Source organism: Oncorhynchus clarkii, chromosome 31, assembly GCF_045791955.1.
Source record: "Oncorhynchus clarkii lewisi isolate Uvic-CL-2024 chromosome 31, UVic_Ocla_1.0, whole genome shotgun sequence".
In the NCBI taxonomy this organism is placed as follows: domain Eukaryota; kingdom Metazoa; phylum Chordata; class Actinopteri; order Salmoniformes; family Salmonidae; genus Oncorhynchus; species Oncorhynchus clarkii.
The window spans coordinates 16453791-16478505 of NC_092177.1; the positions used below are offsets into that span (position 1 = coordinate 16453791).

The 24715-nt window shown below is 43.3% G+C and overlaps 1 protein-coding gene across 2 annotated transcripts; it reads left to right on the top strand.

The window, feature by feature from the left end:
• Positions 1-498: 498 nt before the first annotated feature.
• On the top strand, positions 499-18851 carry LOC139391236 (cathepsin F-like). 2 transcript variants are annotated; one of them, XM_071138871.1, is made up of 13 exons: positions 499-1235; positions 4225-4335; positions 5113-5194; positions 5317-5381; positions 5485-5566; positions 5679-5792; positions 6564-6712; positions 8296-8392; positions 8502-8702; positions 9733-9797; positions 9932-10022; positions 10125-10183; positions 17421-18851. In XM_071138871.1, the coding sequence occupies exons 1-13, from the start codon at positions 1002-1004 to the stop codon at positions 17493-17495; spliced, it is 1425 nt and encodes a 474-aa protein (XP_070994972.1). In that variant the 5' UTR covers positions 499-1001; the 3' UTR covers positions 17496-18851. The 2 variants fall into 2 exon arrangements, with proteins under 2 accessions (XP_070994972.1, XP_070994973.1); XM_071138872.1 differs by having other exon boundaries at positions 836-1235; positions 5488-5566.
• The last annotated feature ends 5864 nt before the right edge of the window (positions 18852-24715 follow it).

The following is a 24715-nucleotide window of genomic DNA, read 5'->3' on the forward strand; positions in this document are numbered from 1 at the left end:
CTGCATAAGGAATAGTTCATCACAGACTTCAGAGGTGTTGAGTAATATTTTGGATGTTGAAATATTTCAAAATTTGGCACAAAGTCTGAGCCAGTCTCTTCACAATAGGATATTACACCATTTCTTGTCTCTGGAATGGATATTAATTCAAATATTATATGTATTAATATCTTAGTATTATTATTCTTTTTTTTAACCCTTAGTTTACCAGGTAAATTGACTGAGAACACGTTCTCATTTACAGCAACGACCTGGGGAATAGTTACAGGGGAGAGGGGGGGGGATGAATGAGCCAATTGCAAACTGGGGATTATTAGGTGACCGTGATGGTTTGAGGGCCAGAATGAGAATTTAGCCAGGACACCAGGATTAACATGCATACGTTTACAATAAATGCCATGGGATCTTTAGTGACCTCGGAGAGTCAGGACACCCGTTTAACGTCCCATCCGAAAGACTGCAATCTACAGTGCCCTGGGGCATTGGGAATTTTTTTTAGACCAGAGGAAAGGGTGCTTCCTACTGGCTCTCCAACACTACTTCCAGCAGCATCTGGTCTCCCATCCAGGGACTGACCAGAACCAACCCTATTTAGCTTCAGAAGCAAGGCAGCAGTAGGATGCAGAGGGTGGTATATGCATTTTTCCAGTCCCTGTAGCTCCGCGCACCATTGTTCCGTCGTTGTTTCAGACAACAATGGCCGTGTTTCAGAGCATCAAAACGATTGCAGGCTACTGCCGACTGACTGATCTACAAATCACCCGTCAATGACTACTAACTATTGTAGCTCGGTCAGTCAGTCAGAATTTACCCATGATACATTGCGGGTTTGATCCTCTCGAACACGGCCATTGTGACCATTGTGTAACCATTTCTATTTGGGGCGGTCTTCTGATTTGTTGTGGCATTGATAGGTAACTAGGAAAACAAAAATCCCATTTTATAATATCACCGTCCACCCTCGGTTGGAGTTTTATTGCTCTACAAACAGACGAGTCAGCATGGACGTCGGATTTCGCCACCCTGTTCTTCTTTGCCTAATTCTAGCGGTTTTGGGCTCGGTTCTGGCCGATTTGGATGGCCCTTTGATGGGGGCACCCGGGTCTGCCGTCCGTTTGTCGGAAAACGACCCAGGTCTAAAGAAGGCACTGAAGTTTGCAGAAGAGCGCTATAACATGGGGTCCAATGCGATGCACGTTCGCAGAGTTAGCAAGATCCTCTCTGCCAGTAAACAGGTAGACTACAGTCTTGTGAAAATGAATATTTGTTTATTGTAATGTCATAACTTGTGCTATGTAAATAATTACATGTTATTAGCCTACAATGAAGTTTATGTCCATTGTGATTGTAGGCCATAATATGTGGCGAATAGGCCATCACAGATTTGATTTCGTTAGATAATACCGCCGCCTACGTCAGAGCGCACCAACCTGTGCTAGTGCATCTGAACTGCATGACATCTGTGTAACTCAGCCTAAATTGTTCTACTGCAGCCCAACCAAGCACTCTTAACATTTAACAATGCTTTCATTTAAGTTTTCCACATGGTTAGCTAAGCCTATTCATACTGCCTAATGAACAGTGGCGACCCGTCATTCAGGGCAGGTGGAGCCCCACATTTTTTGTGGCTTTGTTGGCATGCATTCCACCCACCAAGATTTACATGCTAAAATCACCACTGCTAATGACTATAGCCTGTAAGGCCTCTCTATATCCACATGACATTTTATGTCCACAGGAATAATGCCAGTGTCCTATGACTCCTATCCACTGGCGATTTTGGCATGTAAATCTTGGCATGGCAAAAATAAATACATGTGGGATGCATGCCAGCAAAGCCACAACACTAAACAATACATTCATTGTACTATAACGGTGACAAACAGTGCCCACAAACAGGCTATCAGCTCAGTCTTGTCTGGCAGCGAAACAATTAATTCAGCCTCATTTACTGACTTTAAAAAAAACATGGTTGACTTGCTTAAACAAATGTGCTTTCTACAGATAATTGAGATGTACAAATTATGGCATAAGGGGATAACAAGCAGATAAGAGGCAATTTGTAATTTCAATTAAGTCATTAATGAGCGAGCTAGGACGGACGTAGTCAATATAAATATTTGATCAGCACTTTTGAAATGTACAGCGACAGAATTCAGAACATGGGCCGTTCTTAGTGTTCTCCCTGTACACCAAGTCAGAACCGTAGGATAAATCAATGGGGCATATAAGCAGACAATAAAAGGTCTTACAATATTCAATGATTACTTTTCGCTAAAACAGGTTATAGGCTACATGTGCACCACCAAGTCAGAACAGTACACAAAATTAAGAGGAAAAAATGGACCAAATTATTAGGGTGAGGCACATGGGCTACTAGCAGCTTAATACACAACATACACTTAGTATTACTTTCTTAGCTACAGTATACATATCTCTCTGGCATATTACATAATTTATGCAGCAGCATACAATACATTTTTGGACTCTCCTAGTTGTGGCGTGTTGGTCCTTTTGTGGGCAAATTTAGTCTGGCATTCTCTGCATTCTCTGGGGGGGTTGAATCATGATGACGTCAGTGATCTTCAGGTCGTAGCTCTAGAAAGAGGCCAGAGTTCCCGATTTACAATTCGGAGTTGGATGAAAGTTCAAAACATATTTTCCCAGTCATACTCGTTTTTCCCAATTCCCAGTTGTCTTGAACTCCCTAAAGTTAGATTTTGCAGTTCCGAGTTAAGTTGTTTTGAGCATGGCATGGTTCAGTGACAGCATGGCCAATGTTGAATGTTTATAATTTTAAACTGAGGAAAAGACACCCTTAATCTTAGACTTGGGACAACACAGCTACTCCACTGAACAGCAGGCTAATGATTGCGTTGCAATGCTTGCAGTTAGCCAGTGATTCCTTCCAAACCACTCATTGTTGATTTCAAACTTGTTGTGTAATATTTATGGCCGATGAGCACCGATACATTTTATCTATAATTTCTCTTTATTATTTATCTTCATATGACAAGGATTAAAAAGTATTTGCCAGTGGATTGTCGACTTGATACATGATGATGACTGCTAGCTAAGATTTTGAAAGTATGATGTTGACATGATCAGTCCAATCAAAGCTACTGTAGCTATAACGTGATTTTATTTTTTTTATCTGTGACCAATGACCTTGAGCCTTCTTGGATGGGCACTTCTAATGTATGGCAGCATCCAAGGGGCTTGAATTTCCGACCTCTACCCTTAAACTTGGCGGTGACGTAGTGTCCCCATGAGTGACTGAACACTGAGCCAATCACGGCGCAACATTCCGTATTTTCTGCTGGCTTGCGCCACCGCCACAGAAAGCACGGAGCTAGGCTGAAACACCTGCATTTTGGAGCTCCCTTACTCAAGAAAACAAAAAAGATTCCATGTTTGTATGCGGCTTTATTAACTCAATGATATATATTTTTTTTTACATTGTTTGCAAAATGATATGTGACACGTATTAATGCCAAAAAGGATTTTTATTTATTAAGTTATTTTATAAACGTGGGGCTCAACTAATCAAACTACATTTTGCAGTAGTTTGGTGGTAGTTAAGGTAGTGCTTTTTAAGTAATTAACTACTTTTTTGCCATGTAGCTAACTACTTGAACTACACACTACTCTTTTTGCAAAAATAAAATATGGGTGAAGTAGGCAAGAATTTTCTTGCTTTTTCAGCATCAGATCTGCCAAATGATCACTTGAAACAGTTTGTGTTTAATAGGCTGTTACACATTCTGTTAACATGTGATCTGTTCTTGCAATTTGTATGTAGTCTGACATTTCAGATTTACATATGATCATTTATCACAAAGTAGTTTGGATGTAATGAACTACTTTTCCAGGGTAATTTTAGTTCAGTAAACTATGTTTCTTAAGGGTAATTTTTTAGTTTAGCTTAACGTCTTTCAGTGCGAAGTAATTGGTAGCGTGATAAACTATCTTTTCAGAGTAACTTCCCCAACACTGGTTTCAACAAAACTATTGTCTCAGCCAGACAAGCTAACTAAGATACCTGTAATTTCCAGCATAATCAGCCCGTTTAGCTAGGCCTATAAATGCCATAATTACTGGATTAGGTCTTGAAAGTGACGTCAGAGCTAAATGGTATGCTAGATGGCAAAACAAAAACCGCAGAGTTGATGTTGTTTCTTTTTTCAAAGAGGCCACCTTCACTGTGTATTTCCTGCCTTGTAGCAGGTGAAGGGTATTCGATACAGCATCACGGTGGAACTAAGTAACACCCAGTGTAAAAAGGCTGCCAGACTGAGGATCTGTGACTTCTACCCAGAGGAACACAACCTGAAGGTGAGGCCTGTGTCTGTTTGTTTTTCTGTTTTAGGATGATAACGGTGTGGGTTGTTGGAGAGAGAGAGGGTTGCAGAGAAAGTACAGCTAAACTAATATCAGAGGCCTCCTCATCAACTCAAATAAAACCCCAATGTTTTGCAATAGTGAACATTGGCAATACCTAAACCACTCATTAAAAATAAACTGGCAACACTGAAGAGTGCCCAGTATCAAGGCCATTGTGTGTGTATCAGGGTCTACTGTAGGTTATTATAAACGTCTGTTCAGCTGTCCCTTCCACTAGTCATGTGACCAAGATAAATAACTTCTCATGACTTGGATTTGACACAGTGTTACTGCAGCTATGGGCACAAGCAGACCGCTACCGTTCCCTCTTTGTTCCGCCTGCTGTATTTGTTTTCATGACTTAGCAGAAACTTAATCAGAAAGGTCTCCAAGGTCAAGGGAACGAAGTGTTTGTGGTGTTCACTCCTGTGCTTCACTTCTGTATAGGTTCAGAAATGGACTGTTGTTGACAGGAAATTAGTTATTATTGTTAACATCACACTACATATCCTTTGTATGTGGCCTGTGTGCTGTACCATTCCTCTGTTTTTAAACAGCTCGTTTCATTTGACGCAAATCATTTAAACAGGCATTTCCCTAAAGTGCACATAACAATACATTACGTTTTAATATACTGTATATAAAGAAGTCATGAACACAGTAGCTAAATAAAATAAACACAGGTTATCTCACTAACCATGTTCTCTCCGCTGATGTGTTCTCTGTCAGACAGAGGTATGTGTGTTTGAGGTCTGGGACATTCCCTGGGAGAGCAAGTCCACCCTTCTCAAACAGAAGTGCCAGCCAGCAGGTTAGTGTCATTGGTTCAACTGTGGAACTAAAGTTACCTTTGTGCATTTATTTGTTTCGGGATTGTTTGTATAAATACTCATAGCTACATCCTAATTGTTTTTCATGATCATTGGTTTCCAGTTGATCCCAAACCAGTTGAGACCAACAAAGTTGAATTTCTGCCCCTCTCCACCAAACCAGTTGAGGTAATAGAAAACATAGCGTTTGTGTGTTTTTGAGTTTCTCTTTTATTCTGTATGCGTAAATATTTAATTTACTTGTGAATAATCAACTTGTCTTTTGTGACAGGAGTCAGTGGATTCTGTCGAGCTTCTGGGTCAGTTCAAAGAGTTCATGGTCAGATACAATAGGACTTACAGCAGCCAAGAGGGTGAGAGAGAAATGTCAATCCATCATTTTACACAATACCATCCATCCACCTCCACAGATGAGACGGTAAAACATCTAAACATAACATTTTTGTCTGACCTTTGCTGCTACAGAGGCTGACCGGCGGCTGCGTGTCTTCCATGAGAACTTGAAGACTGCCGAGAAGCTCCAGTCTCTGGACCAGGGCACAGCCGAGTACGGGGTCACCAAGTTCAGCGACCTCACAGGTGTGTGTGTGCATGCGCATGTGTGAGAATGCAGATTAACAAGCCTGAAGCAATTCCAGAACAACCACTGAGCGTGCTGGAGAGCTCACCGTCTGCCCTCTCTGGAGCAACAGCACTTCCTGTGTGTGATTCTGTGACAGTTTAAAACATGTTCCCTTGTAAAGAGAGCTAATCTGTTGAGTAATTTCTCTTCTACGTAGTTGATTTAGAGCCTTGCATAGGAATGGATTTGAATCCCGAGCCCTACCCATGCCTGTGGCGCTCAGGCCCCACCCTACCAATGGCCCGATTACTTCTGCCAAATTTAAGCCCCGGCTCAAAACCCCAAATCAGAAATAACCTCCTCCGTTAGTAAATCCATTAGCTGCTCCTCTCTGTCTGTCACTCACTCCCTGCATGCAGCTTGTTCTGCATGCACTCTGAGTGTCTCCTGACTTGTATTTGACGAGGTTGAAACACCTCTGACACCATGTTTGATCTTAGTCGGATATGACTACTGCAGCAGAGCATGAGCAAATGGCTCAGCTTCAAAATGTTAGTGATCAATTTAATGACACCCGAGTCCTGACCGTACCCTAGTTATTAATGAAAAAACAGACCCTACCCGGCCCTAACCCAATGTATATTGTCGGGGCCCGTCGGGCTCTGGTCGGGTAGCAGAGCTCTAAGCTAGTTCCACAAAGCTACAGTACAACTCCTCAGCTGTACACTGTGAATAATCCTTATCTCTTCTTCCTCTCCTCCCTCTACCCTCTTTTTCTCTCCCTCCAGAGGAGGAGTTTAGGACTCTGTACCTGAACCCCCTGCTGAGCCAGCAGAACCTCCAGCAGTCCATGAAGCCTGCAGCTATGCCCCGTGGCCCTGCCCCGCCCAACTGGGACTGGAGAGAGCATGGAGCGGTCAGCCCCGTCAAGAACCAGGTAGGACCGGGTTTAGAGATTGTCTTACAGACTGGAGATGACTACAGGTTCGACTGTAAATGTTTACAGTGGGGCAAAAAAGTATTTAGTCAGCCACCAATTGTGCAAGTTCTCCCACTTAAAAAGATGAGAGAGGCCTGTAATTTTCATCATATGTGCACTTAAACTATGACAGACAAAATGAGGAAAAAAAATCCAGAAAATCACATTGTAGGATTTTTAATGAATTTATTTGCAAATTATGGTGGAAAATAAGTATTTGGTCAATAACAAAAGTTTATCTCAATACTTTGTTATATACCCTTTGTTGGCAATGACAGAGGTCAAACGTTTTCTGTAAGGTTTTCACACACTGTTGCTGGTGTTTTGGCCCATTCCTCCATGCAGATCTTCTCTAGAGCAGTGATGTTTTGGGGCTGTTGCTGGGCAACACAGACTTTCAACTCCCTCCAAAGATTTTCTATGGGGTTGAGATCTGGAGACTGGCTAGGCCACTCCTGGACCTTGAAATGCTTCTTACGAAGCCACTCCTTCGTTGCCCGGGCGGTGTGTTTGGGATCATTGTCATGCTGAAAGACCCAGCCACGTTTCATCTTCAATGCCCTTGCTGATGGAAGGAGGTTTTCACTCAAAATCTCACGATGCATGGCCCCATTCATTCTTTCCTTTACACGGATCATTCGTCCTGGTCCCTTTGCAGAAAAACAGCCCCAAAGCATGATGTTTCCACCCCCATGCTCCACAGTATGGTGTTCTTTGGATGCAACTCAGCATTCTTTGTCCTCCAAACACGACGAGTTGAGTTTTTACCAAAAAGTTATATTTTGGTTTCATCTGACCATATGACATTCTCCCAATCTTCTTCTGGATCATCCAAATGCTCTCTAGCAAACTTCAGACAGAAGCTGCTTACCTTTTGCAGATTCAGTCTTCCCAGCCTGGTGCAGGTCTACAATTTTGTTTCTGGTGTCCTTTGACAGCTCTTTGGTCTCGGCCATAGTGGAGTTTGGAGTGTGACTGTTTGAGGTTGTGGACAGGTGTCTTTTATACTGATAACAAGTTCAAACAGGTGCCATTAATACAGGTAACGAGTGGAGGACAGAGGAGCCTCTTAAAGAAGAAGTTACAGGTCTGTGAGAGCCAGAAATCTTGCTTGTTTGTAGGTGACCAAATACTTATTTTCCACCATAATTTGCAAATAAATTCATTAAAAATCCTACAATGTGATTTTCTGGATTTTTTTTTTCTCTCATTTTGTCTGTCATAGTTGAAGTGTACCTATGATGAAAATTACAGGCCTCTCTCATCTTTTTAAGTGGGAGAACTTGCACAATTGGTTGCTGACTAAATACTTTTTTGCCCCACTGTATGTATGATTTGTATTTCTGATCGGGCAAATAAACTTAAGGCTTTATATAGCATTCATAAAGTATTCATGACTCTGCTTTGATGGTTCACTAAACATTTATAGGTATGCAAAAGTCATACTTTCATTCATACTGTAGATATGACACAATTCATGGAAAATGTGGAGGTAGGTAAGGCCTGTGTGTTTATGACTGATTGTGTGGTTTGTATTGCAGGGCATGTGTGGTTCTTGCTGGGCATTCTCAGTGACAGGAAACATTGAGGGCCAGTGGTTTGTGAAAACGGGTAAACTAGTGTCTCTCTCTGAGCAAGGTAAGCACAAGCATTTGTAGGTATCATACACTTACCTGTACAACAGTACTGTTTCCCTTTTCTCCATAAGAGCCTTGAATTGATTGGTTCAATGTCCTGTCACCCACAGAGCTGGTGGACTGTGATACTGTGGACCAGGCCTGTGGGGGCGGGCTTCCATCAAATGCATATGAAGCTATCGAGAAGCTGGGTGGTCTGGAGACAGAGACTGACTACAGCTACACCGGCAAGAAGCAGAGCTGTGACTTCACCACAGACAAAGTCACCGCCTACATCAACAGCTCCGTGGAGCTGTCCAAGGACGAGAACGGTGAGTGGAAGGAGAACAACACTTTGAAAAAAGTAGTGTGAGAGAGAGCCGAGTGGGTAGGGTACACCGAGAGAAAGACACAGATGATAGGTTGAAGGTTTGGATGAAGATTGAACAATGTGGTACAGATGATAGGTTGAAGGTTTGGATGAAGATTGAACAATGTGGTACAGATGATAGGTTGAAGGTTTGGATGAAGACTGAACAATGTGGTACAGATGATAGGTTGAAGGTTTGGATGAAGATTGAACAATGTGGTACAGATGATAGGTTGAAGGTTTGGATGAAGACTGAACAATGTGGTACAGATGATAGGTTGAAGGTTTGGATGAAGATTGAACAATGCGGTACAGATGATAGGTTGAAGGTTTGGATGAAGACTGAACAATGTGGTACAGATGATAGGTTGAATAATGTGGTACAGATGATAGGTTGAATAATGTGGTACAGATGATAGGTTGAACAATGTGGTACAGATGATAGGTTGAATAATGTGGTACAGATGATAGGTTGAACAATGCGGTACAGATGATAGGTTGAAGGTTTGGATGAAGACTGAACAATGTGGTACAGATGATAGGTTGAAGGTTTGGATGAAGACTGAACAATGTGGTACAGATGATAGGTTGAATAATGTGGTACAGATGATAGGTTGAACAATGTGGTACAGATGATAGGTTGAATAATGTGGTACAGATGTTAGGTTGAACAATGTGGTACAGATGATAGGTTGAAGGTTTGGATGAAGACTGAACAATGTGGTACAGATGATAGGTTGAAGGTTTGGATGAAGACTGAACAATGTGGTACAGATGATAGGTTGAACAATGTGGTACAGATGATAGGTTGAAGGTTTGGATGAAGATTGAACGATGCGGTACAGATGATAGGTTGAAGGTTTGGATGAAGATTGAACGATGCGGTACAGATGATAGGTTGAAGGTTTGGATGAAGATTGAACAATGCGGTACAGATGGAAGAGGGTTGGCTTCATGTGTTAATCTTGGTTTCCTTCCCTTTTTATGTTTAGAAATCGCTGCTTGGCTGGCTGAGAACGGACCAGTATCTGTGGCCCTGAACGCATTCGCAATGCAGGTAACAGGCCTCACTGCTGTATGCTCCTTATTGATACTTAAATTAGCATCACTAAAACACAACTGAACAATGAAGTGACTAGTAGTATCTATCTATCTAATCCCACCTGCTTTTCTCTCCTTGTTTCTCCTCAGTTCTACAGGAAGGGCGTGTCCCACCCTCTGAAGATATTCTGCAACCCCTGGATGATTGACCATGCAGTGCTGCTCGTGGGCTACGGAGAACGTGAGACTGACTACTTATTTACCTTACATTAGCCTAGCGTAATAACAACACTGATGAGTCAGAATGTGTGAGTCATGTGTGTCTGGTTGTTTCTGTGTACAGGTCAAGGCAAGCCTTTCTGGGCCATCAAGAACAGCTGGGGAGAGGACTATGGAGAACAGGTAAGAGGAAGCTGTCACAGTGAATCTCTATGACAAGGAGTTATGTGGGGATTTGCAAACAGTGTATTTGTTTACAATGCATGCATAAAACCTACTCTTAGAAAAAAGGTGCTATCAAGAACCAAAAAGGGTTCTTTCGGCTGTCCCCATAGGAGAACCCATTGGTTCTAGGTAAACCCCCTTTTGGTTCCAGGTAGAATCCTTTTGGTTCCAAATAGAACCATTTTGGGTTCCATTTCAAAGCAAATGTTATTTGTCACATGCGCCGAAAACAACAGGCAGTGAAATGCCTACTTACAAGCCCTTAACCAACATTGCAGTTAAAGAGAAATAAGTGTAAAAAATAAAAGTAACAAATAATTAAAGAGCAGCAGTAAAATAACAATGCAGGTGGTACCGGTACAGAGTCAATGTGCTGGGGCACCGGTGAGTTGAGGTAATATGTACATGTAGGTAGAGTTAAAGTGACTATGCAAAGATGATAAACAGAGAGTAGCAGCAGCGTAAAAGGGGGGGGGGGGCAATACAAATAGTCTGGGTAGCCATTTGAAAAGCTGTTCAGGAGTCTTATGGCTTGGGGGTAGAAGATGTTAAGAAGTCTTTTGGACCTAGACTTGGCGTTCCGGTACCGCTTGCCGTGCGGTAGCAGAGAGAACAATCTATGACTAGGGTGGCTGAAGTCTTTTTGACAATTTGTAGGGCTTTCTTCTGACACCGCCTGGTATAGAGGTCCTGGTTGGCAGCTTGGCCCAAGTGATGTACTGGACCATATGCACTACCCTCTGTAGTGCCTTGCGGTTCGGAGGCTGAGCAGTTTCCATACCAGGCATTGATGCAACAAGTCAGGATGCTCTCAATGGTGCAGCTGTAGAACTTTTTGAGGATCTCAGGACCCATACCAAATCTTTTCAGTATCCTGAGGAGGAATAGGTTTTGTCGTGCCCTCTTCACGACACTCTTGGTGTGTTTGGACTAGAGGTCGACCGATTATGATTTTAATGCTGATACCGATTTATTGGAAGACCAAAAAAGCCGATACCGATTAATCGGCGGATTTTTTTAATTTTTTTTGTAATAATGACAATTACAACAATACTGAAAAAACACTTATTTTAACTTAATATAATACATCAAAATCAGTTTAGCCTCAAGTAGATAATGAAACATGTTCAATTTGGTTTAAATAATGCAAAAACAATGTTGGAGAAGAACGTAAAAGTGCAATATGTGCTATGTTAGAAAGCTAACGTTTCAGTTCCTTGCTCAGAACATGAGAACATATGAAAGCTGGTGGTTCCTTTTAACATGAGTCTTCAATATTCCCAGGTAAGAAGTTTTAGGTTGTAGTTATTATAGGACTATTTCCCTCTATACCATTTGTATTTCATTAACCTTTGACTATTAGATGTTCTTATAGGCACTTTAATATTGCCAGTGTAACAGTATAGCTTCCGTCCCTCTCCTCGCTCCTCCCTGGGCTCGAACCAGCAACACAACGACCACAGCCACCACATCGAAGCAGCGTTACCCATGCAGAGCAAGGGAAACAACCAACCCAAGGCTCAGAGCGAGTGAAGTTTGAAACGCTAACTAGCCAGCCTCATCTCGGGAGTTGATAGGTTTGAAGTCATAAACAGCGCAATGCTTGACGCACAACGAAGAGCAGCTGGTAAAACGCACTAAAGTGTTGTTTGAATGAATGTTTACCTACCACCGCTCAGTCAGATACTTAGATACTTGTATGCTTGTATCCTCAGTCAGATTATATACAAAACAGGACACGCTAGATAATATCTAGTAATATCATCAACCATGTGTAGTTAACTAGTGATTATGATTGATTGTTTTTTATAAGATAAGTTTAATGCTAGCTAGCAACTTACCTTGGCTTACTGCATTTGCGTAACAGGCAGTCTCCTTGTGGAGTGCAACGAGAGAGAAGCAGGTCGTTATTGCGTTGGACTAGTTAACTGTTTGTCAAAGGTTGCAAGATTGGATCCCCCGAGCTGACAAGGTGAAAATCTGTCTTTCTGCCCCTGAACGAGCCAGTTAACCCAACGTTCCTAGGCCGAAAATAAGAATGTGTTCTTAACTGACTTGCCTAGTTAAATAAAGATTTAAATAAAGGTGTAAAAAAAAATTGTCGCCCAAAAATACTAATTTCCGATTGTTATGAAAACTTGACATCAGCCCTAAATAATCGTCCATTCCGATTAATCGGTCGACCTCTAGTTTGGACCATGTTAGTTTGCTGATGTGTACACCAAGGAATTTGAAGCTCTCAACCTGCTTCACTACAGCCCTGTCAATGAGAATGGGGGCGTGCTCGGTCCTCCTCTTCCTGTAGTCCACAATCATCTCCTTTGTCTTGATCACATTGAGGGAGAGGTTGTTGTCCTGGAACAACACGGCCAGGTCTCTGATCTCCTCCCTATAGGCTGTCTCATCATTGTCGGTGATCAGGCCTACCATTGTTGTGTCTTCGGCAAACTAAATGATGGTGTTGAAGTCGTGCTTGGCCATGCAGTCCTGAGTGAACAGAGAGTACAGGAGGGGACTGAGCATGCACCCCTGAGGGGCCCCCGTGTTGGGGATCAGTGTGGCGGATGTGTTGTTACCTACCCTTATCACCTAGGGGTGGCCCATCAGGAAGTCCAGGATCCAGTTGCAGAGGGGGGTGTTTAGTCCCAGGGTCCTTAGCTTAGTGATGAGCTTTGAGGGCACTATGGTGTTAAACGCTGAGCTGTAGTCAATGAATAGCATTCTCACATAGGTGTTCCTTTTGTCCAGAAAGGGCAATGTGGAGTTTTTTTTCTCTTGCTCACAGATTAAACTGAAGAAATGCAAAATGTACATTATTAATAACTGCAAAACACTCTTTTAAAATACATAACGCATAATACGTGACAAATAGAATACTGAACAATTGTAAACATTACAGGATATTTTTCATGATGGAAATTTTAAATATTAAAATGGTTTTAAAAATATATATTTTTTGGGAGAACCATTTAAGAGCTAGAGTTATTATACAGTCTGATAGCAGTGGGTAGAGCAGTGGTTCGTACAGGCAGTAATACAGGACAGTTCTTGGCTGTTTCTCAGGAGCCTGGTGGTGCAGTTACCTCTTTTTGGAGGGAGCAGGTCATTCAGTGGATGGTCGAGTGTGCATGTCCTTCACCAGATGCACTGCAGCCTTGCTCTCGCCTGCTCTGCAATATCGCAATAGAGATTGCATCATCTGTTGATCTGTTGGGGCGGTATGCAAATTGGAGTGGGTCTAGGGTTTCTGGGATAATGGTGTTGATGTGAGCCATGACCAGCCTTTCAAAGCTACAGACATGACTGCTACGGGTTGGTATTCATTTTAGGCAGGTTACCTTGGTGTTCTTGGGCACAGTGACTATGGTGGTCTGCTTGAAACATGTTGGTATTAAAGACTCCGTCAGGGATAGGTTGAAAATGTCAGTGAAGACACTTGCCAGTTGGTCAGCGTATGCTCTGAGTACACGTCCTGGTAATCCGTCTGGCCCTGCGACCTTGTGAATGTTGACCCGTTTAAAGATCTTACTTACATCGGCTACGGAGAGCGTGATCACACAGTTGTCCGGAACAGCTGATGCTCTCATGCATGTTTCAGTGTTACTTGCCTCAAAGTGAGCATAGAAGTAATTTAGCTTGTCTGGTAGGCTTGTTTCACTGGGCAGCTCGCGGCTGTGCTTCTCTTTGTAGTCTGTAGTAGTTTGCAAGCCCTGCCACATCCGACGAGCGTCGGCGCCAGTGTAGTACGACTCAGTCTTAGTCCTGTATTTGATGTTTGATGGTTCGTCGGAGGGCATAGCTGGATTTCTTATAAGCTTCCATGTTAGAGTCCCGCTCCTTGAAAGCAGCTCAGTGCGGATGTTGCCTGTAATCCTTGGCTCCTGGCTGGGGTATGTACGTACAGTCACTGTGGGGACGACGTCGTAGATGCACTTAATGATGAAACCATTGACTGATGTGGTGTCCTCCTGAATGCCATCGGAAGAATCCTGGAACCTATTTCAGTCTGTGCTAGCAAAACAGTCCTGTAGTTTAGCATTACTTTTCTGCTCTTTTGCACACCAATATTAATATTACCTGCACATGACCATCTGATCATTTATCACTCCAGTGTTAATCTGCAAAATTGTAATTATTCGCCTACCTCCTCATGCCTTTTGCACACAATGTATATAGACTCCCCTTTTTTTCTACTGTGTTATTGACTTGTTAATTGTTTACTCCATGTGTAACTCTGTGTTGTCTGTTCACGCTGCTATGCTTTATCTTGGCCAGGTCGCAGTTGCAAATGAGAACTTCTTCTCAACTAGCCTACCTGGTTAAATAAAGGTGAAATAAAAAAATAAAAATCTGCTTCATCTGACCACTTTTTTTATTTATTTACTGAGTCATTGGTGCTTCCTGTTTTTAGTTTTTGCTTGTAAGCAGGAATCGGGAGGATGGAATTATGGTCTGATTTGCCAAATGGAGGGCGAGGGAAAGCTTTGTGTGTGTGGAGTAAAGGTGGTCCAGAGTTTATTTTTTAATTAAAAAAAAAAAAATGTTGCCCTCTGGTTGCACATTTAACATGCAGGTAGAAATGATGTAAAACAGATTTAAGTTTCCCTGCATTAAAGTCCCCGGCCACTAGGTGTGCCACCTCTGGATGAGCGTTTTCCTGTTTGTTTATGGCCATATACAGCTCATTGAGTGCGGTCTTAGTGCCAGCATCGGTTTGTGGTGGTAAATAGACAGATAGGAAGAATATAGATGAAAACTCTCTTGGTAAATGGTGTAGAGTATAACTTATCATGAACCTTGAGACGTCCTTAGATTTCGTGCACCAGCTGTTGTTTACGAATATACATAGACCGTCATCCCATGTCTTACCAGAGGCTGCTGTTCTATCCTGCCGAAGAAGCGTTAAACCCGCCAGCGGTATGTTATTCATGTCGTCGTTCAGCCACAACTTGGTGAAACATAAGATATTACATTGTTTTATGTCCCGTTGGTAGGATATACAGTGAGTGAAAAAAGTATTTGAACCCCTGCTGATTTTGTACGTTTGCCCACTGACAAAGAAATGATCAGTCTATAATTTTGATGGTAGGTTTATTTGAACAGTGAGAGACAGAATAACAACAACAAAATCCAGAAAAACGCATGTCAAAAATGTTATAAATTGATTTTCATTTTAATGAGAAAAATAAGTATTTGACTCCTCTGCAAAACATGACTTAGTACTTGGTGGCAAAACCCTTGTTGGCAATCACAAGGTCAGATGTTTCTTGTAGTTGGTCACCAGGTTTGCCCACATCTCAGGAGGGATTTTGTCCCACTCCTCTTTGCAGATCTTCTCCAAGTCATTAAGGTTTCGAGGCTGACGTTTGGCAACTCGAACCTTCAGCTCTCTCCACAGATTTTCTATTGGATTAAGGTCTGGAGTCTGCTAAGCCACTCCAGGACATTAATGTGCTTCTTCTTTAGCCACTCCTTTGTTGCCTTGGCCGTGTGTTTTGGGTCATTGTCATGCTGGAATACCCATCCATGACCCATTTTCAATGCCCTGGCTGAGGGAAGGAGGTTCTCACCCAAGATTTGACGGTACATGGCCCCGCCCATCGTCCCTTTGATGCGGTGAAGTTGTCCTGTCCCCTTAGCAGAAAAACACCCTCAAAGCATAATGTTTTCACCTCCATGTTTGACGGTGGTGATGGTGTTCTTGGGGTCATAGGCAGCATTCCTCCTCCAAACACGGCGAGTTGAGTGGATGCCAAAGAGCTCCATTTTGGTCTCATCTGACCACAACACTTTCACCCAGTTGTCCTCTGAATCATTCAGATGTTCATTGGCAAACTTCAGACGGGCATGTATATGTGCTTTCTTGAGCAGGGGGACCTTGCGGGCGCTGCAGGATTTCAGTCCTTCACGGCCTAGTATGTTACCAATTGTTTTCTTGGTGACTATGGTCCCAGCTGCCTTGAGATCATTGACAAGATCCTCCCGTGTAGTTCTGGGCTGATTCCTCACCGTTCTCATGATCATTGCAACTCCACGAGGTGAGATCTTGCATGGAGCCCCAGGCCGAGGGAGATTGACAGTTCTTTTGTGTTTCTTCCATTTGCGAATAATCGCACCAACTGTTGTCACCTTCTCACCAAGCTGCTTGGCGATGGTCTTGTAGCCCATTCCAGCCTTGTGTAGGTCTAAAATCTTGTCCCTGACATCCTTGGAGACCTCTTTGGTCTTGGCCATGGTGGAGAGTTTGGAATCTGAGTGATTGCTTCTGTGGACAGGTCTTTTATACAGGTAACAAACTGAGATTAAGAGCACTCCCTTTAGGAGTGTGCTCCTAATCTCAGCTCGTTACCTGTATAAAAGACACCTGGGAGTCAGAAATCTTTCTGATTGAGAGGGGGTCAAATACTTATTTCCCTCATTAAAATGCAAATCAATTTATAACATTTTAGTCATACGTTTTTTCTAGATTTTTTTGTTGTTATTCTGTCTCTCACTGTTCAAATAAACCTACCATTAAAATTATAGACGGATCATTTCTTTGTCAGTGGGCAAACGTACAAATCAGCAGGGGATCAAATACTTTTTTCCCTCACTGTACATGCTTGTAGCGCATCTATTTTGTTATCCAATGATTTTATGTTGGCTAATAAGACTGATGGTAGAGGCAGATTACCCACTCATCGTTGGTTCCTTACAAGGCACCCAGACCTACGTCCCTGATATCTCCGTCTCCTTTTCATGCCAATGACAGGGATTAGGGCCTTGTCTGAAGTAAATCCTTTGCGTCTGACTGGTTAAAGAAAAAAATATTCTAGTACGGGGTGAGTAATCACTGTCCTGATAATATCTAGAAGCTCTTTTCGGTCATAGGAGACGGTGGCAGAAACATTATGTACAAAATAAGTTACAAATAACGCAAAAAAACAGACACTAGCACAATTAGTTCGGGGACCGTAAACCGGCAGCCATCTCTTCCGGCGCCATTACCTGCTCCTTTCCACAGAGGGTTCTACGTGGAACCCCAAATAATTTTACTTGGATCTAAAATAGCTTCTGTGGGGACAGCCGCCGAACCCTTTTGGAACCCTTTTTTTCTGAGTGAAGTCAAGCCTGAACTCTTGGAACATATTGTGCAAATAGAAGTTTTGACGTGTATTTTTGTGTTCATGTCTTGTTGCCTGTTCCTTCCTTCCAGGGTTACTACTACCTGTACAGGGGATCCAGGCTCTGTGGGATCAACAAGATGTGCTCGTCTGCCATTGTGAACTAGGCGAGAACACACACACACACATTTATTTCAACATGCATATACACACACACACACACACACACACACACACACATGACTGGAATAATAGTTGATGCCAATCTTTTCCTGGCACAAAAAACAAACCCAACACACTCCCCCAAACATGTACACACACACACTTACAAACTGACCAAACTGCAATGCTACTCACCCTGCCCCCATAATTGTGTAGTCAGAACAGTGCACTGGAAGACCTGTTGACACCTTGAAATAGAAGAGGCAGTATTCATTCATACCTCACCCCATTCTTCTTTACCAAAACAAAAACCAGCTCCGATTAAGTTATAGTTTCAAGGTAGTACTGATCTTTTGTTGTGATTTTACTATAGGTTTTTACATTTTAGCTAGACTGAACAAAAATATAAACAAAACATGCAACAATTAACAATTTGACTGAGTTACAGTTCATGTAAGGAAATCATTCTATTGAAATAAATAAATTAGGCCCTAATCTATGGATTTCACATGACTGGGCATGGGCACACCCACTTGGGAATAGGTGGTCCTATGACCAAGTGGGAGGGCATAGGCACACCCACTTGGGAGCCAGGCCCACCCACTGGGTAGCAGTCAGCATGCCAATTGCACACTTGCTCAACACTTTAGACATCTGCAGCATTGTGTTGTTTGACAAAACAAAAAAAAAAATTGTGGGTGTTTATTGTCCCCAGCACAAGGTGCACCTGTGTAATGATCATTCTGTTTAATCAGCTTCTTGATATGCCACACCTATCAGGTGGCTGGATTATCATGGCAGAGAGAATTGCTCACTAACAGGCATGTAAACAAATGTGTGCACTCAATTAGAGAAATAAGCTTTTTATGGAACATTTCTGGGATCTTGTATTTCAGCTCATGAAAGATGGGACCAACACTACATGTTGCTTTTATTTTTGTTCAGTATAGTAGTCTTTTAGAATATTTTATTTAATTGTTGTGTTTTAGGCAGAGGTAAATTCTGGCATCTATCTCTTTACAATAACTGAGTCTAAATTAGTTCAGTAATGCTTTTTGGTGTCCGTTATGTTCCCCTGAATGTGACCACTGCTGATGCTCTAGAATTAATGCTTGTGCATTTTTGCTAGTTTCCCCTCTGTTGTAACTTGTTCAGTGCAATACCATGTAATGTCAATCTCTCCCTTGTTTACCATTTACAACTTCACTGTACAAGTATTTAGAATGAGTGGGTTTGCAATGGTTTCTGGGATTGTAAAAGGATCATACATTGGCTGATGTGTAGCCTATTAACTGTGTTACATATTGCTGTGCTGTGTAACTAGACAAACTAAGGTTGAATAAAACATATTTTAGCCTTTATCTTTTGTGAGCTGTCATTTCTGACGTCAATATCTATGTTGTCTGGCTCATTGGAGAAACACATACTATCTATTCACAGCAGCATTCGGTTCTTGAATGCTCCCCAGACAAGGAAAATAATACAACTACAGACAGAAGGGTTAGTTATAAATATATTTGCTAGCTTTAACTCTTTGCTATAAGTCCCGTAGTGAAACTGGGGTAAGAGCTGCTGAAAAGGAAAGAAAGCGCATAAGTTTTTTCCGTTTCTTAGCCGCTATAAACACATTCGAGAAATAAAATATTTTTTTCATAGTTCACATGCCATTCGACAACCCAGAATCTTTGACCTACAGTGAAGATGTACATCTGAACTGCAAAAATGTGTAAGGTATGTAGCAAGTGGCTAATTTCAAGTGTATGTGGGTGTGGACAGCTTGCCACTTGGCCCAAAACAAAACTTGTTCATTTTATGGCATCACGTTGCGCTGGCTGACATTTTTTTAAATGTATTACTAGTTAGCCTGTTGTTGGATATGTATGCCACCTACAATGTTATGCTCATTATATTTTTGCTATCTGTTAACTCGGAGTACCACAACATGAGTCAATACCCAGTGGTGATTTTAGCATGTAAATCTTGGTGGGGCAAACTCAAAAAATGTTTTTAGATGCATGCTGGCAAAGCCACAACGCAACACTTAACCGTACGTTAATTGCACTATAACATGCTGACCAAACCGGACACGAGCACGTTGATTTTGTTCATCCACACTAGAAGCGATGGGCACACACAGGTTGAAATATCAGAACATACTCTGAACCAATTATATGAATTTGTGGGCAGGTCGAAAATTATTACACATTTATGGAAATTTAGCTAGCTAGCTTGCTGCTGTTAGCTAATTTATCCTGGGATATAAACACGGGGTTATTTTACTTGAAAGGCACAAGGTCCTCTACACCGACAATTAATCCACAGATAAAACTGTAAACCTAAATAGTTTCTCATCAACTCTCCTCCCTACGGGCTTCTTTTTCTTCTTTGGACTTAATATGGAGGTAGGCAACAAACTTTACAGTGCATTATTACCGACTGAAGTGTGGTCAGACACTTGAGCATGTGGTCAGCATGTGATGGTGACTACAAACTTACATGCTGACCAGACCGCACTAGCGCCATTACGCACAGGTTGATTTTGTCTACCCACACCAGACGCGGTCAGGACACGCAGGTTAAAATACCAAAACAAACTGATGCCATGATTTCACTTATTTACAGGATTATCAGACACAATCCCTGTCACCATGCAATCCTAAAGCTATACAGTCATGGCCCAAAGTTGACACAAATATTAATTACCACACAGTTTGCTGCTTCAGTGTCTTTTAGATATTTTTGTCAGATGTTACTATGGAATACTGAAGTATAATTACAAGCATCTCATAAGTCCCGTAGTGAAACTGGGGTAAGAGCTGCTGAAAAGGAAAGAAAGCGCATACGTTTTTTTCAGTTTCTTAGCCGCTATAAACACATTCGAGAAATAAAATATTTTTTTCATAGTTCACATGCCATGGCATGCTGTCAATTAACTTCTGGGCCACCTCCTGACTGATGGCAGCCCATTCTTGCATAAGCAATGCTTGGAGTTTGTCAGAATGTGTGGGTTTTTGTTTGTCCACCCGCCTCTTGAGGATTGACCACAAGTTCTCAATGGGATTCAGGTCTGGGGAGTTTCCTGGCCATGGACCCAAAATATCGATGTTTTGTTCCCCGAGCCACTTAGTTATCACTTTTGCCTTATGGCAAGGTGCTCCATCATGCTGGAAAAGGTATTGTTCATCACCAAACTGTTCCTGGATGGTTGGGAGAAGTTGCTCTCTGAGGATGTGTTGGTACCATTCTTTATTCATGGCTGTGTTCTTAGGCAAAATTGTGAGTGAGCCCAGTCCCTTGGCTGAGAAGCAACCCCACACATGAATGGTTGGCATGACACGACACAGGACTGATGGTAGCGTTCATCTGGCCTTCTCAGGACAAGCTTTTTTCCGGATGCCCCAAACAATCGGAAAGGGGATTCATTGGAGAAAATGACTTTACCCCAGTCCTCAGCAGTCCAATCCCTGTACCTTTTGCAGAATATCAGTCTGTCCCTGATGTTTTTCCTGGAGAAGTGGCTTCTTTGCTGCCCTTCTTGACACCAGGCCATCCTCCAAAAGTCTTTGCCTCACTGTGCGTGCAGATGCACTCACACCTGCCTGCTGCCATTCCTGAGCAAGCTCTACTGGTTGTGCTCCGATCCCGTAGCTGAATCAACTTTAGGAGACGGTCCTGGCACTTGCTGGACTTTCTTGGGCGCCCTGAAGCCTTCTTCACAACAATTGAACCGGTCTCCTTGAAGTTTTTGATGAGCCGATAAATGGTTGATGTAGGTGCAATCTTACTGGCAGCAATATCCTTGCCTGTGAAGCTCTTTTTGTGCAAAGCAATGATGACGGCATGTGTTTCCTTGCAGGTAACCATGGATGACACGCCCAATTTTTCAGTTTTTGATTTGTTAAAAAAGTTTTAAATATCCAATAAATGTCGTTCCACTTCATGATTGTGTCCCACTTGTTGTTGATTCTTCACAAAAAAATACAGTTTTATATCTTTATGTTTGAAGCCTGAAATGTGGCAAAAGGTCGCAAAGTTCAAGGGGGCCGAATACTTTCGCAAGGCACTGTATGCTACCATGCTTAGCCATAGGAAAAACAATGGTTCAGATTATATAAAGTGATCTAGGCTATAACAATGATTAACTCCACGATTATTTCTGCATTGTCTACTAGCCTATGGAAGGTCTTGCTCAGCCTCAACATCACAGGATAATGTGGTTGGTTATTAAATGCTCTGCAATTTAGAGCTATGCCTAGCGCAAAATACCAAAAAGTTAGAATCGCTATGGGTCTATGAATAGACCAAACATCTGAACAGATAAAAATTATTTATTATTCAGGAGAATCCTATTGAATCAGGCTATTCATTTCAGTGCAGTTGCGTGCTTACGCATAACCTTAGACTAAATGGAACCGAAAACACCCCAGCCTGTTTTGATCACAGATCAGGATGAAGCCTGAACATTTCAGCTGTTTGTCATTGATTTAGCCCACAGTAGCCTACAGATTTGATCCACATGAAGACCTAAACTCTCACTGTCAACTGCATTTATTTTCAGCAAACTTAACATGTAAGTTTAAATATATGTATGAACATAACAAGATTCAACAACTGAAACATAAACTGAACAAGTTCCACAGACATGTGACTAACAGAAAGGGAATAATGTGTCCCTGAACAAAGGGTGGGGTCAAAATCAAAATGAACAGTCAGTATCTGGTGGCCACCAGCTACATTAAGTATTGCAGTGCATCTTCTCCTCATGGACTGCAACAGATTTGTCAGTTCTTGCTGTGAGATGTTACCCCATTCTTTCACCAAGGCACCTGCAAGTTCCCGGACATTTGTGGGGGGAATGGCCCTAGCCCTCACCCTGCGATCCAACAGGTCCCAGACGTGCTCAATGGGATTGAGATCCGGGCTCTTCGCTGGCCATGGCAGAACACTGACATTCCTGTCTTGCAGGAAATCACGCACAGAACGAGCAGTATGGCTGGTGGCATTGTCATGCTGGAAGGTCATGTCAGGATGAGCCTGCAGGAAGGGTACCACATGAGGGAGGAGGATGTCTTCCCTGTAACGCACAGCATTGAGATTGCCTGCAATGTCAACAAGCTCAGTCCAATGACGCTGTGACACACCGCCCCAGACCGTGACAGACCCTCCACCGCCCCAGACCGTGACAGACCCTCCACCGCCCCAGACCGTGACAGACCCTCCACCGCCTCAGACCGTGACAGACCCTCCACCGCTCCAGACCGTGACAGACCCTCCACCGCCCCAGACCGTGACAGACCCTCCACCGCCCCAGACCGTGACAGACCCTCCACCGCCCCAGACCGTGACAGACCCTCCACCGCTCCAGACCATGACAGACCCTCCACCGCTCCAGACCGTGACAGACCCTCCACCGCTCCAGACCGTGACAGACCTTCCACCGCCCCAGACCGTGACAGACCCTCCACCGCCCCAGACCGTGACAGACCCTCCACCGCCCCAGACCGTGACAGACCCTCCACCGCCCCAGACCGTGACAGACACTCCACCGCTCCAGACCGTGACAGACCCTCCACCGCCCCAGACCGTGACAGACCCTCCACCGCCCCAGACCGTGACAGACCCTCCACCGCTCCAGACCGTGACAGACCCTCCACCGCTCCAGACCGTGACAGACACTCCACCGCTTCAGACCGTGACAGACCCTCCACCGCCCCAGACCGTGACAGACCCTCCACCGCCCCAGACCGTGACAGACCCTCCACCGCTCCAGACCGTGACAGACCCTCCACCGCTCCAGACCGTGACAGACCCTCCACCGCCCCAGACCGTGACAGACCCTCCACCGCTCCAGACCGTGACAGACCCTCCACCGCTCCAGACCGTGACAGACCCTCCACCGCTCCAGAGTACCGGCCTTATTGTAACTCTCATTCCTCCGACGATAAACGCGAGTCCGACCATCACTCCTGGTGAGACAAAACGGAGCACTTTTTGCCAGTCCTGTCTGGTCTAGCGACGGTGGGTTTGTGCCCATAGGTGGCGTTGTGCCGGTGATGTCTGGTGAGGACCTGCCTTACAACAGGCCTACAAGCCCTCAGTCCAGCCTCTCTCAGCCTATTGCGGACAGTCCCCCCCCCCCCACACATTAATGTTATTTATTTTTACAAATTATTTAACCTTTATTTAACTAGGCAAGTTTATTTAACTAGGCAAGTTTATTTAACTAGGCAAGAACAAATTGTTATTTACATCGACGGCCTACCAAAAGGCAAAAGGCCTCCTGTGGGGGCTGGGATTAAAATACAAATAAATTAAATACAATTTTTACTTACCTTACAGATCACAAAGTCAGCTAATTTCCACTCCACTGCGAACTTTACACCACTCCAGCCGTGGACGGCGAACTTTACACCACTTCAACCGACGCTTTGCATTACGCATGATGATCTTAGGCTTGTGTGCGGCTGCTTGGCCATTTTTACGCACTTCAGCACTCGGAAGGCCCGTTCTGTGAGCTTGTGTGCCCTACCTCTTCGCGGTTGAGCTGTTGTTGCTCCTAGACATTTTCACTTCACAATAACAGCACTTACAGTTGACCAGGGCAGCTCTAGCAGGACAGAAATTTGACCACCTGACTTGTTGGAAAGGTGGCATTCTATGACGGTGCCACGTTGCGAGTCACTGAGCTCTTCAGTCAAGGCCCTTCTACTGCCAATGTTTGTCTATGAAGATTGTATGGCTGTGTGCTCTAGTTTATACACCTATCAGCAACGGGTGTGGCTGAAATAGCCAAATCCACTAATTTGAAGGGGTGTCTACATACTTTAGTACATATAGTGTAGCTTCACCTATAGAAGTAACATACCAGTAAACCCCATTTTGCCAGCACCTGCATTACCATGGTAACTGCAAGGCCAACACACTTGATAAACTATTGTTTGTCCTGCTGTTGTTCAAATATAAAAACAATTGTTTCAAATAATCCTAACCCCCCCCCAAGGGATGTAATTTGACTTCTGACACACACACACACACACACACACACACACACACACACACACACACTGAGGAAGGCACAAGCTGAAAGCAGTGTGTGCATGTTGCCTGGAAAGGGGGACTCAGAGGATGACGAGAGCGATGTCTTCGTCAACACCAACCGCTGTAATGTCCACTACAGTGAAAGTGGGGAAGACACTGAGGATGAGAAGAAGGAAGAAGAGGACAG

Bases quoted from the DNA above. Each gene is read 5' to 3' on its own strand.
- LOC139391236 (XM_071138871.1), top strand. From the start codon at position 1,002: ATGGACGTCGGATTTCGCCACCCTGTTCTTCTTTGCCTAATTCTAGCG. The intron at 5,567-5,678 runs GTGAGAGAGAAA...TTGCTGCTACAG, and splicing joins GACTTACAGCAGCCAAGAGG to AGGCTGACCGGCGGCTGCGT. The intron at 8,703-9,732 runs GTGAGTGGAAGG...TTTTATGTTTAG, and splicing joins GCTGTCCAAGGACGAGAACG to AAATCGCTGCTTGGCTGGCT.